This window comes from Macrobrachium rosenbergii, chromosome 44, assembly GCF_040412425.1.
Source record: "Macrobrachium rosenbergii isolate ZJJX-2024 chromosome 44, ASM4041242v1, whole genome shotgun sequence".
Classification (NCBI taxonomy): domain Eukaryota; kingdom Metazoa; phylum Arthropoda; class Malacostraca; order Decapoda; family Palaemonidae; genus Macrobrachium; species Macrobrachium rosenbergii.
In genome coordinates this window covers 22,954,831-22,971,578 of record NC_089784.1, presented here as the reverse complement: position 1 = coordinate 22,971,578, position 16,748 = coordinate 22,954,831, and the positions used below count along the sequence as shown (strand labels likewise).

At 36.0% G+C, this 16,748-nt stretch overlaps 2 protein-coding genes across 3 annotated transcripts in view; both read left to right on the top strand.

Moving 5' to 3' along the window:
• The first annotated feature begins 1,939 nt into the window (after positions 1 to 1,939).
• On the top strand, positions 1,940 to 14,602 carry LOC136829399 (fatty-acid amide hydrolase 2-B-like). Its single transcript, XM_067087896.1, has 14 exons — positions 1,940 to 2,071; positions 3,531 to 3,733; positions 5,286 to 5,420; positions 6,120 to 6,216; positions 7,393 to 7,479; positions 7,628 to 7,758; positions 8,074 to 8,185; positions 9,204 to 9,358; positions 10,114 to 10,257; positions 10,503 to 10,575; positions 11,100 to 11,350; positions 12,936 to 13,118; positions 13,790 to 13,889; positions 14,035 to 14,602. Exons 2-13 carry the CDS (start codon positions 3,536 to 3,538, stop codon positions 13,886 to 13,888), a joined length of 1,665 nt encoding a protein of 554 aa, XP_066943997.1. The 5' UTR covers positions 1,940 to 2,071; positions 3,531 to 3,535; the 3' UTR covers position 13,889; positions 14,035 to 14,602.
• Positions 14,603 to 15,901: 1,299 nt separating this feature from the next.
• Positions 15,902 to 16,748, top strand: part of LOC136829398 (peptidyl-prolyl cis-trans isomerase NIMA-interacting 4) — a 43,001-nt gene continuing 42,154 nt past the window's right edge. The window contains exon 1 of one of the 2 annotated variants that reach the window (XM_067087894.1): positions 15,902 to 16,157. In XM_067087894.1, the coding sequence (XP_066943995.1) occupies positions 16,044 to 16,157 (114 nt within the window). In that variant the 5' untranslated portion in view covers positions 15,902 to 16,043. The remainder of the gene's footprint in view (positions 16,158 to 16,748) is intronic. The other variant, XM_067087895.1, reaches the window with a different exon arrangement.

Below are 16,748 nucleotides of genomic sequence, written 5' to 3'. Positions count from 1 at the left end.
ATATATATATAGATAGATATATATATCTAGATGGATAGATGGATAGATAGATAGATATTTATATCTGGTTTTGTTAGGCAACATTATGTTTACGGGATCTAAAAACACTAAAAATTAATGTGATGTCTCTCATCAACTTTGTTTCTTTTCAGCCATCTGCATACTAGAACGAAAAATAATGTCCTACTATAATTTGGTCAATATTTCACCATTCAGAATATAACCATTCTTAAGTGATGTTATGATATCTAATATTTCTAAAAATAAACATTTTACAATCTTTTTTTTATTCATTCACTAATTTCAAGTTCTCTTCATTACCATCTAATCATTTTCTGATTTTTACAGTGCAATCATTCTCAATTTACTTTTCGGGCAATATTCATTGTCATATTTCAGTCGACTTCATACTGCCTTTGCATACTTTCCAGCACACAGTAATGTATCTCCTGTAACTCATACCTACAATTCACCTCTGTATTTTCTCCAAACTTTTGTTTGGGAGTGGAGTTCAAGACTTGATGTTTCTGTCAACTCATTGCCAACTGGGCTAAAGAGTGACGTCATGCTAATTTTTTCAGCTGACTTTACTCATAATCTACACTTATTACTTATTTATTTACATATGTAAATGTGTATTTGATTACGTAGTTGTCCTTTTGCGCTTATGTGATAAAACATATCTTTTGTACTTTGTAAATAAACTGAACAAAATTACCAATCGTTGTTTTATTTTTGTCATCCAGATCCGCATTGCTCAAAGGTATTTGTATTAAAATGGGATCCTAATCAAGGTTTCATGGACTTAAAATAAAGAGAAGTAAAGTCTGGTAAAGAAAAACTCGAATATAAAACAACACAGCAAAAATAAGGAAAAAATTATACATTATTTTTGAAAAATCGGTTGTGACAAGAAAGACCTAAATTTATAGATTGACAAGAATCATACTAATTGGCATATCCAAAATATACTGGAAGAAGAGAACGCTAAACCTAAAAGAAATTGTTGTGACTGAAAAAAGGGATAAACGCAAAACTTTAACCAAGAACTTTGGAGATTTACTGAGAAACAATGAAGGGATTTCTTTGTTAAAGAAATGCGTAGAAAAAATAATGGATTTCGATGACAAAAAGAATTTCACCACTTTCCCAAACCTAGAGAGTCACCCTCATTTAACATTTTCAAGTCCCTGTAGCTGGATGAACTAGAGATTGTCTATAGTTATAAATTCCCTCTTAAACAACCAACAAATTCCTCTGAGCAGTAATGGATAAAGGTTGGATTTCGTATCGAACAAAGGATTTAGAAACCTGCAGCCATGATCCATAATGATGGAAGAAATGGATGCAGTATGAAAGAAATTATACGAGAGCCTTGTGGTGCCCCAGTATATTTGCGTATATTCATTACCTTGTTTCAAGTGACATTTAAACCTTTATCAGGTAAAAAAAAAAAAAAAGTAACAATGAACCTATCATCTTTTGCTGAGCTGACTCAACTTTCTAGATATATGTTATCTCTTCAAATTACGCAACTAACGTTATATTATTTCACGTGTCATTTGGTTATTATTAAATAAGGAAAAACGTATCAATGAATTCATCAGTTTTCTCTAAAGTGTCTAGACTTTCTAAAAGTATGATATTCTGAACACAGACACAAGAAGAGGAATTACGATACTGTTTTTCAGAAGAAATATGGAACTCCTTGACTTGATATTTCTTAAGTATGTGATTAATGGAATCTAAGAGAGATTTTGAAGCAAGAAAAGGCACGGCCAGTGGCAATGATGATGAAATTATAACATTTTATGAAAGAAGTACTTTAGGACCTTCGTAAAACGGTGGGGGGTCCACCCTGAGCGTACCGAATATTGCTCATCTTCCGTAGAGATTCTTCGTATACTTTGTTATCTTATAAGATAAGATAGAATAAGTTTAGAGGCTAAAGAGCACCAGGCCAAACAGTCGATTAGTCAGGCGCTTAAGATGTGAAAGGCATAGCATCACAACTCCGACCAGTGGGCATATAGACGTCAGCCATTTTTTAAAGAACAAACTCCTGGAAGTGGTGAGTACAATGTAATGTAGTCTTGGCGAGAATTCAGAGAGAGAGAGAGAGAGAGAGAGAGAGAGAGAGAGAGAGAGAGAGAGAGAGAGAAAGAGAGAGAACTTTAAAAGGTGCAATAACAACAATAATCATTTTGGAGACACTTATTCAGGGTCTTAATAATCACTGATTGGCGTCTGCAATATTGGCAAGTACTTTTCCCTAGACATCTAAATATAAGTAAAATGTTCGATTACTGAGCCTAACTCTCTTTGAGCCTAAATCTATTTAAACAAAGGCTTTTGCCTTTGTAGTTATGTGAAAGCCCTCGGGGAAATTTCTTCAAAAAAAACTGCCTAGTAACAGATGAGGCGGATTTATGTGTCAAGGGAGATTTCCCGTCTTCTATAGTCGATGAAAGATGAGGAATCTTTATCAGCATCTTATCAGCGGATTAAATTAATGTTCTTGAATTTTTCGTCTATCAGTGTGCACTTTGACATCTTTCTGAAATCACAGCCATTTTTAACATTACCTGTACATCATTTTTATCCCCTAGAAGGGGATTTGTTGCAATCTAGGAATGACCTTTCATTCATTTTGAATTCGTTTCAATTTCCCTACACGGCCTATACTTGCGATTGCATGGTTTTGTATACTTAACAAAACACATGCATGTAAGATAACACTGTGCCCTTTCAACAGAAAATTAGTTACATGCCGTGGGGAAGAAATTTCTTGTTTTTGTTCCTTTTGCGGACATGTAGCTCACATGGAAAATTGCTCCCAGAACTTTATCAATAATACTTTTGGAGAATAATATTATTTTTTGTAATGATAACATTACATCTACAATTATGATACAGTGTGATGTATTAGGAACCTAAGAAATGTCAATTCTGATGGTTAATCTAATGATTAGCATATTACCAACATTCATTACAATCCAAGCAGCACTGAGCTTTAGCAAGTAAAGTCCACAATGTGTAGTTAAAAGGCAACTGAACAACAAGCAGGAAGTGAATCCTAACCATCTTTTCTCTTTTTAACTCTGAGTCTGATAGTTGTTTAATTACCATTAACGTAATTCGCTGAGTTAAAAAAAAAAAAAAAAAAAAAAAAAAAAGTACAGTGGGTTTGTAACAGAGCAGGTTCACCCCGTCTTTCTCTCTTGCAGGCCTTAAATTTTTCATCCCCTGAAATATCATTGAAACAAACTTATATTTTTTTTGTTTTGTTAATACCTGTTAAAAAAACCATTGCAGGAAGAGATGTCTATGCATAAGTATAATTTTCTACAGATTATACTTAACAGTAGTTCATTCTTGTTCTTTGTGAAGCCTGGTTAAATAAGAATAATTAACTCTTCTAACATTCGCTAACCAAAATGCATAAGCATACCCGATTTGCCATAACATTAATGCCAAAATTCCACTTAATCTTCCATGAAATTTTAGCCGTGATTTTTCCTTCTCGTCAGCCAAAATGGTGTTGGAAGATGGAATCGTCATGTTTCTTCTCCGACCGTTTCTGAGGCTCGCGAGACGCCTGTGGGACTATGCAGTGACCCTTTTGTTCTTCGTCCTCAAAGGATGGAGGAGAAAGACTCCGCTTCCGCCTGTCTTCAACCCGACGCTGATGCATTCTGCTGTTGACTTGGCGAGATATATCAGGGAAGGAAAGGTAATTTATCATAGCCTCATGGTAGTAATAGAATCACTTAAAAAGATGATCATATTCTCTACATAGTCATTGTAGAATGTATGAAGTGTGGTAAACAGTACCTCACTTTGAAATTGCATTATAAATTTATCGCCTAATTCTTTGCACCTCCTTTCACACGAATCGCCATAATTCCACTTCACTCTAACCATTCAGTGTTCACAATGCAGTTTTTACTTACGAAGATCAATAAAATCGTTTGCATAGATGTATATGAATGGATGGCTTACCAACGCAAATGTATTGCCATCAGTCATTAATGCAGGAACATTCTTCTCTTGAATAAAATATTTTTTGAGTAACGCAATGGAAGTAACATGGACAGTCAAATACCTCGAGAATAATAAGTAAGAAAAAAAATGTTCGCATTATATGAACAAACCAGTAAGGAAACTTTGTGATGTTATAATCTGGTGCTTTCAGACATAGCAGGAAATCCGTGATGCAAATAGATAGCAGTTTCAGAGAGCTGTATAATCAAGAATTACTTATTTTTCGTATTCTATATTAGTCTTTCTCAGTTTCCATGTACTTCACTATAGTTTATACTTCATTATTATTATTATTATTATTATTATTATTATTATTATTATTATTATTATTATTATTATTATTATTATTATTAGTGAATTCGTATAGATTCGGTTCTTAAAGTCCTATAACCTCATCAGCGTATAGATGGTATATTAGGTTTCCTCAGGTCATGTAAAAATTTTCTGATGTAACAGTTTTATTTCCAACGGCGTTTCGACTCACGCTCTGGTGGTCATCCACTGAGAGTTACAAAGGGGATTGAAATACGGCATCCGGGTACTTATAACAGACGTGGGTTACATGTGAACTGGTGTGCTGATTTTTGATTGGCCATATGTTGATGCAGATGCATTCGATCCCTGAGGAGTTGCTGTCTTGTCAGCCTATTCGACTGGATTGACTGGAGAATAAAGAGGGTGGGGCTCATAAAAAGTTGATTTGAGGAGAAGTCTGCTATAGGTAACTGTCTGCTTATCAGATACTTCTAAGGAAAGGGGTATGATCACACCAATGTAGGAAAAGCTTATGTAGATAATGGGTGCTTCTTATGCTATGGAAGAAACAAGGAGAGAGACAGGAGTAGAGAACAGCAGCCGAGGTAGAATGGGCTGAAAGTTCATGCATGGCCAAGGTCATGAGAGACACGATGCATCAAGGAGATAAAATATTCTGTCGTATGTAACATGCCATGAAGTATGTTACTTACTGTCCATTGGCTTATTCTCACGTGAAAAAATGCCCTTGTTATTAATACGTTAAACAATAATATCAATAAATCGTTCGAGAATAGTAATTATAAACTTAAATGACATGAAAAAACTTCCTTTTCCAGGAGTAGACTATCACAGAGTTAATTCTGAACTATCTCATTAAATTTTCGTGAGATTTCGCTTATTATAGAACTGTTACATGTTTATTGTAAATTTGTGTTAGCTTACCCTTCAAAAGGAAAACCCATACTCATTTTTTCTTTTTGAAGATGAGCAGCGTGGAGGTAGTGCGTGCGTACATAACCAGGGTCAGCGACGTCAATCCGGTCCTGAATGCAATAACGCAGGAGAGCTTCAAGGCCGCGCTTCTGCAAGCAAGAAGGGTGGACGAGATGTTAAATAAGGTAAATGAATCTTCTAATTTTATGCGTTGCAAATTAGTATATTAACTTTCTTTCCTTCTTCCTTTCTTTCTTGCTTTTGTGTCTGTACAACCTTATTCTGTAACTCATTCCATTTAACGAAAGAGAGGAAAACATTTTGAGAAAAAACCGAGTATCCTTAAGAAGACTACTAACATATTTTAGGTCTTTCTTCAACACCCTCTGCGAATGACTTCTATTGCTTGAAAATCCGAGTTCCTGTCTGAGTTTATCAGGAAAAACAATTTTACTTAATGATTTTTTTATATAACGAATGAAACTAAAGGCTTTGTAGCGCATTCAAAATCTTGTGGAAATCTGATGCTATATAAAAACATTATCGAAAGAGAAGTTATGGTTATTCAAGTGAGGAAAGTAAGAAAACATTAAAAAAGAAGGTGAAATAGTTTGACAAATTACTGGTCAACATACATAACAAAACAAGGAAGATACTGCTATTCAAACTTTTTGTTAATATTCATAATACAGAATTGCAAGTCATATCAGAACCGACTTCTTCGGCGAATCAGTAATAGTATTATTCTTTAATTCCAGCATTATTTCGATCATGATGTTTTGTATCTCTTACGATTAACTGTCGCTCGTAGGAACATGCTGCGATGTTTCTGTTTGAAAAAGTATTTTCTGCATCTCACCCATAAACGTTAATTGCTCACCCAGGGCTTGAAAGACGGAACATTGACGGTTGAAATGTTGGAAAGGAGGAGGCCGTTCTTGGGTGTTCCCTTCACAGTTAAAGAAACCATTGCAGTAGCAGGTAAGAACTATTTACAAGAGGCTCTAGAAAGTCGTACAATTAGTTTAACGAGACAACTTTGTCACGTCTCTAGGCTTATGAGGCTCACCTGAAGAATCCTACTTAAACAATGGGTGAATATTGGGGAAATAGTTAAAGAAGATGGACAGCTAAAAGGTGGGAGGAGATCAATGGGAACGGAAGAGAAGTAAAGGGCAGAGAGCAATGCAGCTGGGACTTGGACAGGTCTTAGGTGAACCTGGGAGTACGGTGTACCGTGCATGAATAACTGTGCAGATGAGACTGAACTGGGAGTGAGGTCTTAAAGGAGAAGGAAAAGGAAAAGCCGCATATCAGTAAAATGTGGGGTAAACCAGCTGATTGTGCTTTTCACCGTCATAGCTATTTTGCGCATTCTGTAAACTTGTGTAAATTAAATTGTCTCATTCTTTATTCCTGAATTTCATGAGCAAAACTTGATTTTTTCCGCAAGAGTTCAGTATGAAAGATTGAAATCTGATAAAATGCGTTAACGACTTATCTCTCGCTATCTTTTTCAGAATATCTGTAATGATATCTGGTCTATTAGTACTTCATCGAGTACGAAAGTTTGCCAGTAGTTGTATACAGTTTTAATTTTGTTCATAATTAAATAAGTACGCAGCCTGAAATCTACTGACCTTGCAGATATTTAGGAAAACAAAAAAAATTAAGTATTGATGATATTGTTTTTATTTTCTTCTTTTGTTTGATGTTCTGAAAATTAAACCAAATATACTATTTCTTTTATTGATTTCTATGCATGTTAAAGAAGCCACTCTGGAATGAAGGTCTTCAGTGCCGGAGATAAATAAAGATGGAATTACAGATTAAAACTAACTTTAAGAATGTTAACTTCAAATTCAGGCATCTATTAGGTACAGAGGTCGCCATGAAACGTACCTGTGAAGCCATTTATTCATACTAAAAATTATGAAGAATTGCTACAAAGAAGTTCAAATGTCCTTTCTGAATAAAAGAATTTTCTCACATTGCAAGTTTCTTGATAGTTATTTGTTTCACATTTAATAATAATCCTACATTATATACTTGTTTTTCCGCCATGAAGTGATTTATGAACTGACCGGTGTTCTGTCCATATATGAGTAATTCTAAAATCTCCAGAACTACAGTTTCAGCGTCTATATTTTTTCGCAGGATTTCCTCATACTGGAGGTCTGGTTGCTCGAGAGGGCCTGCTCTCTCCTTCAGACGCATACGTTGTGGCTAAAATGAAGAAGGCTGGTAAGCACTGTTAAATAAATTTCACATTTCAGTGTTGTACAAAAAAAGGATAAAAGTATTATCCATGATTTCCCAAAGTTGCTTTGCGTTAATCACAGTGCAGTCTTCAAGTACCAGGCACCTGATGGTCATAGTTTTTTTTTTACAGGTGCCATTTTGTTAGGCACTACTAACGTCTCCGAACTTGGCATGTGGTGGGAGAGTGACAACAAAGTCTATGGCAGAACTAACAACCCGTATGATACCAGAAGAACACCAGGAGGGTCATCGGGAGGAGAGGTACTTTTTCGGTGTTTCGTATTTTTAGTCCTATGGTCCAGTTTTCATCTAACGTTAGACATGTTGCTTAACAGTTCAGTTATGATGACAATGATGTCAAAAACCTATATGGGATGATTTTTATGTTTTCCTTACTATTATCAATGCTATTAGTCTTTCAAGCACCTTCATGACCGTTCGAAGGCCCTGAATGAGACGTCAGTCAATTGGCTTTAAAAGATTTAAGCTATGTGACGTCTCGCGATTTGGGCTTGAAGAGCTCGTTTTTCTTAAATTCTAGTGATATGCTTTAATTCTCTCTCTCTCTCTTTTCAGGCCGCATTAATGTGCGCTTGCGGCACTCCACTCAGTATTGGCACGGACTCGGGAGGGTCTCTGCGCATCCCGGCCTTCTTCTGCGGCCTCTTCTCCCACAAACCAACAAATGGTGAGCATAAGTGAGTACTGTCGTAGGACGGATGAGATCGCTATCGTCTCAGCTGTTCATTAAACCTTGACACTTTATTAAATCATTGATTTACAAAGTCTTTCTGCATGCTTCGGTTTCAATCGCACAACCTCTCATATTCATCTGAATTATGCTTTCTTCTTTCCCGAAACTGCAATCCCAGGCTAAACAAAAGTTTTTTTTATGTACAAAGGAACCGTGTCTGACATCCTGTAACGTAAATAGACGGTTCAATATGGTAAAAAAAAAAAAAAAAAAAAAAAAAAAAAAACTGTAGCGTACGGGGGCGGGGGAGGGGAATAGTATGGAGTTTTTAAGTATACTAAACAATAGAAAGAGTTCGGATACAGACTTTTTTGGTAGAAACAGCCGACGTTTTAATTAAAAGCGGATATTTTATTTATCGTATCGTTTGCCTATTGCGCCTTTTTTTTTTTTTTTAAAACTAAATTATTATTATCTTTTGAACGTGTTAGATTGTGACTGAATTCTACCCATCAAAATACTGGCAGGCCTATTTATGTAAATGAAAGCTTGAAATAACCAGTTCGCAGGTTATTAGGAATGGAACATTTATCTCAGTTTGCAGATTTCCTGTCCACTAAAAATTTGTAAATACTGAGTAGCATAAGAATACTCTTTCAATAATCTCTCTACTAAGTAGGTCTGTTACTTCCCACTTTCATTGTAAAGCTTTCGACTGGTATACATTTTCTCACGATAACTCCTTCAGATATACTTGCTTTCAAATAGATTTTATCTCACCGCCTTCGCAGTAAATTTTTTTTTTTTTTTCAAAGTAACTGGCTCTGAAAACAAGCGTAAGTTATGAATTCTGTCCTTTTGTCCTACAGCAAAAAAAATAAAAAAGCTTAAACTTAAACGTCAGTCTTTTACATGGCTGCATAATTAATGTAAGCATTTATTACACACCACTAAATAAATAGTTCCAACATGTAGCTCTGATGTAACACTTTGCCATTTGTTCCCTCCACAGGCATCGTATCAGTACAAGGCTGCAACGTCCACCATCATTCCCAGTACAGCGAACTGCAAAGTGCAGGACCGATATCCCGCCACGCCAGAGACCTGAGTCCAGTGTTAGCTGTTCTGGCAGGCGACAGAGTGTCTCAGCTGTCACTGAGTAAAAGGGTGGGTGAAATGTTCATTTATTTATCTGTTTGTTTATTATTATTTTTTTTTACTGCTCCTGACTTGTTCACTCTGTTGGCTCTCATTGTCTCGATGTGAGCTATTGTCCTGCTTGGCGTTCATGGTCGATCACAACGTCCAAGTACTGACCAAGGTTTAGCTCTCACTAACTAAACCCTATTCGGGAGCCTAAGGGTGAAACAGGCGCGTCACAAGTTATTAATAAAATGAGTAAGTTGGCCCAAAAAAAAATCTCTTATTACAGCACATTTAGCTCTGTGTTCTTGGTTTCTCTCTGATAATTACAGATGATTTTTTTTTCTTTTTTAAGCATTATTTTTTATATTTCAGAAATAGTGTCATAAATATATTGAAAAATCTCTATTGGTGAGTGTTATTCATTGCTATCGACACTAAATTATGAAATAACCGAGAAAAATGAAGAATATGCTGAGTAAGTTCACTGTTATTCGGAAGACCGTCATCATTATTTCATGCAGTCAGTCATGTGCACATCATACTTGCATGGAGCGCACGTTTAATGCATTATTTACAAATTACGAAGCAGTAATCGATACATACTCATTTATGTTCATACGAATGCAAATAAATACTGTGCCAAAGTCTACCATTAGCAATGTTACTGTGGTACAAATAATGATTCAGAACTATCTTTGAAATCGAATCTGTGTTTTACTGTAAACAACGTTCAACTTTGCAACAAGAAGACGAAGCCATGAAATTCTTATCTGCAGGTTGACCCAGGGCGTCTGAAAATCTATACCATGGAAAATGACGGAGATGAAATCTGGTGCACTCGCCCAAGTCGGGAATTAGTGGCCGTACAGAGGGCCGTGGCACACCATTTTCGGCACACTTATGACATCACAGTCCGTAAAGTAAGAAAAATAAAGAGCGCTATGCCGGAATTATCTTTTACATTTGATATTTCCTTTTGTCACGAATGCTCCTCTAGCACATTTATTGGTTATTTTTGCTAGTTAAGTAAAGAACATGTACATAACCACTAAGTTCTTGCGTGTAATCTTAAAATTCATGAAATAATTATTTCATAAATATTATTTCACGCATGAAATCATATTTTGTTGTATTCCATTCGAGTAACATTCTATCTTCTCCACAGGTTAATATTCCTGGTATGAAATATTCCTACAGAATCTGGCAGGAAAAGATGAAGGAGGAATTTATGAGGATCAGTTGATGTTTAAGCAGCTCATAAATAATAAGTATATATATATATATATATATATATATATATATATATATATATATATATATATATATATATATATATATATATATATATATATATATATATATATATATAGAGAGAGAGAGAGAGAGAGAGAGAGAGAGAGAGAGAGAGAGAGAGAGAGAGAGAGAGAGAGAGAGAGAGTGAAATGACCAAGGTCTGGAAATTACCATATTGAATGTTTTAAGAATACCTTTTTCTTACGTGTAATCGGCCTTTAACTATGTTATTATTATTATTATTATTATTATTATTATTATTATTATTATTATTATTATTATTATTATTATTATTATAGGACTGTTTTAGCTCAACCACTCAAACTGGTTGTGTACTTTCAATGTCCTTTTTATATAACAAGCAGTCTTCAAAAATGTTTGACAAACTTATCATAGCTTGAACCTCTAGAAATTTATAAATCAACTCATGATCAGATTATTTGGTCCACTCAATAAGAGCGAAAGTAAGAATCCCGTTACATGAGCTTCCTCGATTCACAGGGCGAGATAAACCTTTGGACGGAAATCATGAGATCTTTGCTCGGACGAGCGCGTCACACGGTCCCCTCCCTGGCCCAGGCGGCTCTGGACAAACTGGTAGGGGAAATCACTTTCTTAAAGCAACAGAAGAGGGTTCTTCAAGGAAAGGAAGACGCGCCTTTAAGACAGATTAGCATCAACGATGAATCTTTAAACAAAGCTTTGCATATGAAAATTCAGGTGAGTTAGTTTGAGACTTGCAACTCTTCAGAAATTTCTCACTTCTTGCAAATTAGATGTGCCTGGAAGGTTAGGCAACGTATGTCTTTGAGATTTCTGTTCTAGGTAATGTTTACTTAGCTGATGAAACAGTTTAATAATTTACACACAGTCTGAAATGCTGAGCCCACAAATACATATATATGCGTAATTCGATGTAATAAAAACTACGATTGCTTATCATGAGCATAGTAATAAGGAAATTTTCTGGAAAACCAGAAGAAGAATGTGTAAATTGGTTGAATAATCAAAGACGCTGTGAATCCAAGGTTGAATGGCTGTTACTTGTATAAGATACAGTGTTGATTGTTATGATAAAAAGCCATTCCAAAGACCGTTGACAGAATTGGAAAATATTGATGATATGCAAACCTTGACGAGAGCATTAGCCAGGCTCAGTGGCGTCGCTATGGGGGGACCAGGGGGGGCCGGGCGACCCCCAACGGGTCCCCCCAGTTGGAATTCCCTTTGTAGCTAAACTATAATTGAAAAACTTGACAATCGAAATTAGGCTAGTGCTGGATATAAGGTTGTGAGGAAATTTACATTACAGTATTTGATACATTTGCATAGAGCAGGAGTTGAAAATTAATTGAAAATTGAGCTCTATAATTGCAAATACAGTTTTGCTAATTACGAATACTACTATTTTCCTTCATTCACATTGATATATAAATTCGAGAATAGCATATTTTACTCATTACAGAACTGGCACATTAGTTGTGTAATTTTCTTTGGCCCGCCAAAAAAATATCTTGGCCCCACCTAGGCACCCCGACTGATGGAATGTCAGCTACGCCACTGAGGCCCAGGCTACCTCTCAAATTTATTCTGTGAAAGCCTACAATCCTTAGATTACTCGTTTCAGTTACTAGACTACTTTCTCCACATCGTTAAGCCTAGGAATTGTCTCCCCTGTTCCAGTTTTTGTTTCCTCTAAATTCCTATCTTCCAAATGGAGGATTTAACGCTTTCTTCGAGACTGAGCCTTATTACTTTATTCCATTTTAGTTGAGTGCCGCTATTTTTTCCTGGTTTCTGATAGTTCTGGTCTAGCTGATGGCACTGGGTTGCCAGTTTCAGTAGTTTTGGCGTAAAGAAATGCTGCAGTAGCATTATAAAAGTAAATGGGAGCAATTGAAAGATACCTGAATAATATTAGCATGTATGGTGAAAGAATGGAAGTCTCAGAACATGTTAAGCAACGAAGCTACTGGTGTTTACTTAAGGAGGTTGATTTACCTCCAGTTTTCTGAAATCGAGTTTGTATTAACGTATGATTCTGTTTTAGTATTACCTTTGTACCGTTCACATTACCCTTCACCCTGATTTAGCTAAAATGATAAATGCTTATGTTTGCAGTTCATGACAGGTTTGTTGAATAAAACACGTGAAACGCGTTTGAAATAAATGACTTGTGCACCTTTGATAACATAATGGACCAAGTGGAAACTCAATCTCACTGGTGTCCGTGGGTTCGAACCGTACCATGGCGTGTGCTTTTACTCTGCATGCCCATTTGCCTCATTTTGCATTATCTTTACAGAGACTTCTTGGGGAGGATGGAGTCCTGCTGTACCCGAGTCACCCGACATTGGCGCCCTATCACAGCGAATCCTTCTTCAGACCTTTCAATTTTGTTTACACGGCTATCTTTAACGCCCTGGGCTTCCCGGTCACCCAGGTTCCCCTTGGTTTGTCACCCAGTGGCATTCCTCTCGGTATTCAAGTAAGTGCTTTGCAAGTAAAGGAAAGATTAAATGAATTTGAGTCGAGTTCCTCATCCTGGGGAACTTTTGCTTCACATTGTACAGATACTTGAAAACTGCTCTTTAAGCGTAAAAGAGATATTATGCTTTCAGAGACACTTAGCTATCTTTATCTGCAATGAGTCTCTAACTGTAGTGTACACTGAATAACTGTTTATCTTTCCACCTTGTAATTTTGAAGTAGGTATTCGTGGTTTTTCATGAATAACGTCTTGGTTATCAGTTTAAAAATATGACGTAATCATATTTTGATTTTGCTAGCCATTCAGAACTTTGCAGAATATTCTCATTGTGATTACCTTTATTACCTTTCATACTGTACATACACAAGCACACTTACATAATCTTCGCTTCCATTACGTCTCCAAAAATGTTATTATTATTATTATTATTATTATTATTATTATTATTATTATTATTATTATTATTATCAAAATGAAGGAGACATTTATATAGAACTAACCTGAAGATCACTATCTTGCAAGGCAAGTTTCCACAATCGTGAAGGAAGAGAAACTGAAAAAAAAAAAAAAATTAGCAATAAGAGAAATGACTCGAAAAGCAAAGAAAGATATAAATATTTTTAAGAACACATACATTAGTCCTTGATCACCCACCGTTCTACCCATAGGTTGTGGGCGGTATGTACCAGGATCATATAACTATCGCTGTTGCCCAAGACTTAGAAACTGCTTTCGGGGGATGGGTCTGCCCTTCCAAAATTCTATGAGGTAAAACTTTTGCTTGTATTGATGGGATGCATTTTTGTGCAAATATTCAGACAGATATTTTTAAAGTAGAACACATTTTCGGGAGTTGATTTTATCTGTTCTTTGTGTTTTATTGATGCTTAATTATTTTTTTTATTTTTTACAGGATGCAGGCCCAGCCAGTCAAAGGTGGCAGCCGGCTCTAAGATTTGGCTCTTGGAAGTAGTCAGGACTTCGCAAGAAATATTTTCCTTTTAAAGAAATCAGGTTCTTTACTACAAAAGTAAAGTTGACTGAATATGAGAAACCTAATAAGTGGATTTTTGAAAACTGTCAATTTCTGGGCAAGATACTATATGAGCATTTGATGTGTCAATTTCCCACGAAACCTCTTCACTTTATTTTGGAGGGCGGGTAACAAGAGAATTCAGCTTAGATAGTAATATGTTCTTTGTGTGGAAGCCACTGGAACGAAAACCTAAACTTTGTAATGAACAATATATGTCATGACCATCAATATGTTCTTCATATTAATGAGGAACATACATGTTATCATTTTTAATCACTGAGCATAGGATAAGTTTACCCTAAATCTTAAGTATGTCTGTAAAACTTAAAAACTTTAGGGGAGATTGTGTTTGTTATGTTCACTACTATTTCTAGTTTAAAATGGTAGTTTTATAGTCGGCCGATATCAAATAAAATTTCACAAGAGAATAAAAATCACTGCTACAGCATTTACTTTGCTTTTTAGGTCACGGCAGACCTGACTCATAAACGCTTGTGAATTGCGGTTTTAACATCCATTTTCTAACAATTCCAAAGAGCCAATGTTAAATGTAATCACCTTTGAATGAGTTTATTGGTTCAAATTTCAAGAGTAATTTCATAAATCAGCATCTGAATTCCAGATGAAGCACTTTTAGGCCAAATCCAAAGAACTTACAACAAAGGTAAGACGAATAAGATTAATTTTTGATAAAAAAAAAAAAACTATCTAGCAAAGTACATGTTATATAAATAATATGCCTCCTCCTAAGCAAGCTGGTGCACAGCGTTAGTTGTTGTTGTATATGATTAAGTTGGCTTTATGCCAGCACTTGCTCTTGCTCATAGACCAGCCCGCAAGCCATTTTATGAAGTAAATGTAAATTGCAAGAATATAGACATGAAACCTATATTATTATAAACGACTGTGACATTTGCTTGCCACCAGGAGCAACGAAGAGGTAAAAGCCCGCCGAAGTTTTGTGATGTAAAATGTTTGTGTAATCGGTTAGAGTTGTGTGTTTCGAGTCAGGAAGAAAAATACCTTTCTGCTCAAAATGAGTCCCAACACAGACGTAAGTTGTCTAAGAAAATTGCAAGTGTATCATATGGATTTATGAGGCTCGCCTGATGGGCTGAATGAGGGCCGAAAGGAGGACTTCCAAAATAAACCTTGAATATAAGCCAATGCGCTAAATGTCCTGAAGAAGTCCAGTTGTACTCTGAAGGTAGGTAAATCAAGTAGTAGCAGCAACCGCTTCAACAAGAGACCAGCTTTTTTTACAAGATGAGATGAATAATAATAATAATTGTAATAATAATAATAAAAACGGCGGAACATTTTGCACATATTTGTCGTCACTAGTATAAAGTAAGTGAACTTTACAAAAAATTCAAAGGATCTAGTTTCATCACTATTCACTGACACAGATAAACTTTAAGATTAGGTTAGATTTATACACGTACTGTATTAAGTTTTATTGCTAAATTACGACAAAGCGGCAGTTGACAACTGAGAACAGTGTTCTAGTTAATAAATGAATATGTTCATAAGATTGATATCATAAGTCACATTCATTTACTTAAACACATACATGTGCCTCACGACTGCCTCTTGAAGGAAGAAACTGCCAGTGAGGTATCACGGTTCGAATATAATTTGTATTATTATTGGTTTCAAGATGCTGAAGATCACCATAAAAATAAATGGTGGGCCACAACTAACCCAAAGCAAGGAGCTGTTACAAAGATGACTCTTAAAACCTACTACTACTAGACATCGTCCTAGGGTGATGTCAAAGAATTTTAACTTGCTTTTTTTAAGATACCGCAGAGATACAACGTGCCTCAAAGTCCTTTGCGAAATTGATTATTTTTGACTAAATTTATATACCAAGATAATTTGAGATGGGTGGTGGGAAAAAAGGAGGGGGCGGAGGAGCTAAAGGTGGAGCAAAAGCTGATAAAGGCGAAGCGAGTGGTGGAGGGGGCAAGGAGAAGAAAGGAGGAACGGCAGTGAAGGTGAGACCTACGTAGTTTTTATTTATTTTCCTGGAAATCGAGGTTGAAGGCGTAATTTAATTGAGGTTTGTGTTTTCAGTCCAGTAATTAAATTTGCTTTTAAAAGTACATTGAGGCCGACTTTAAAGAATGGTTAAGTTAATGCTTAGGCCTAGGGTCAAATGAACTAGGCCAAGCAACATCTCCGCATCGGGTATTGCGGTAAAACTAAGGGTTGAGAGGAGCGCCGCACTTCGGGCTTCGGCAATCTGAAGGACTACGGGAGAGCGGTGCTCCGTGACACCGTTCACGTCAACTTGGTACTCAGAAAAAGTTACGCTCCGCTGAAAAAATTGTCGATCTTGAAAGTCAAGCAAATTGGTAAAGTAAGTTACTTTTTGGGTAGAATCAGGCACGCTGAGCAACATTTATTCTGTACAATTTTTCATTTAGAGTTGTTAGTGAGTTATGGGCGGGTCCCTCGGTCGTCCAAACTACCCAAAACCAGTTTCCAAGGTAAAAACAGGCACGGAGCTAATACTTAGAATTACCGGTATTAATTTGGAAATTGATTTATCCTTTAGTATTTTGGCTGCTTATCAAGAATTTACC

Bases quoted from the DNA above. Each gene is read 5' to 3' on its own strand.
- LOC136829399 (XM_067087896.1), top strand. From the start codon at position 3,536: ATGGTGTTGGAAGATGGAATCGTCATGTTTCTTCTCCGACCGTTTCTG. The intron at 6,217-7,392 runs GTAAGAACTATT...ATTTTTTCGCAG, and splicing joins AGAAACCATTGCAGTAGCAG to GATTTCCTCATACTGGAGGT. The intron at 13,119-13,789 runs GTAAGTGCTTTG...TTCTACCCATAG, and splicing joins GCATTCCTCTCGGTATTCAA to GTTGTGGGCGGTATGTACCA.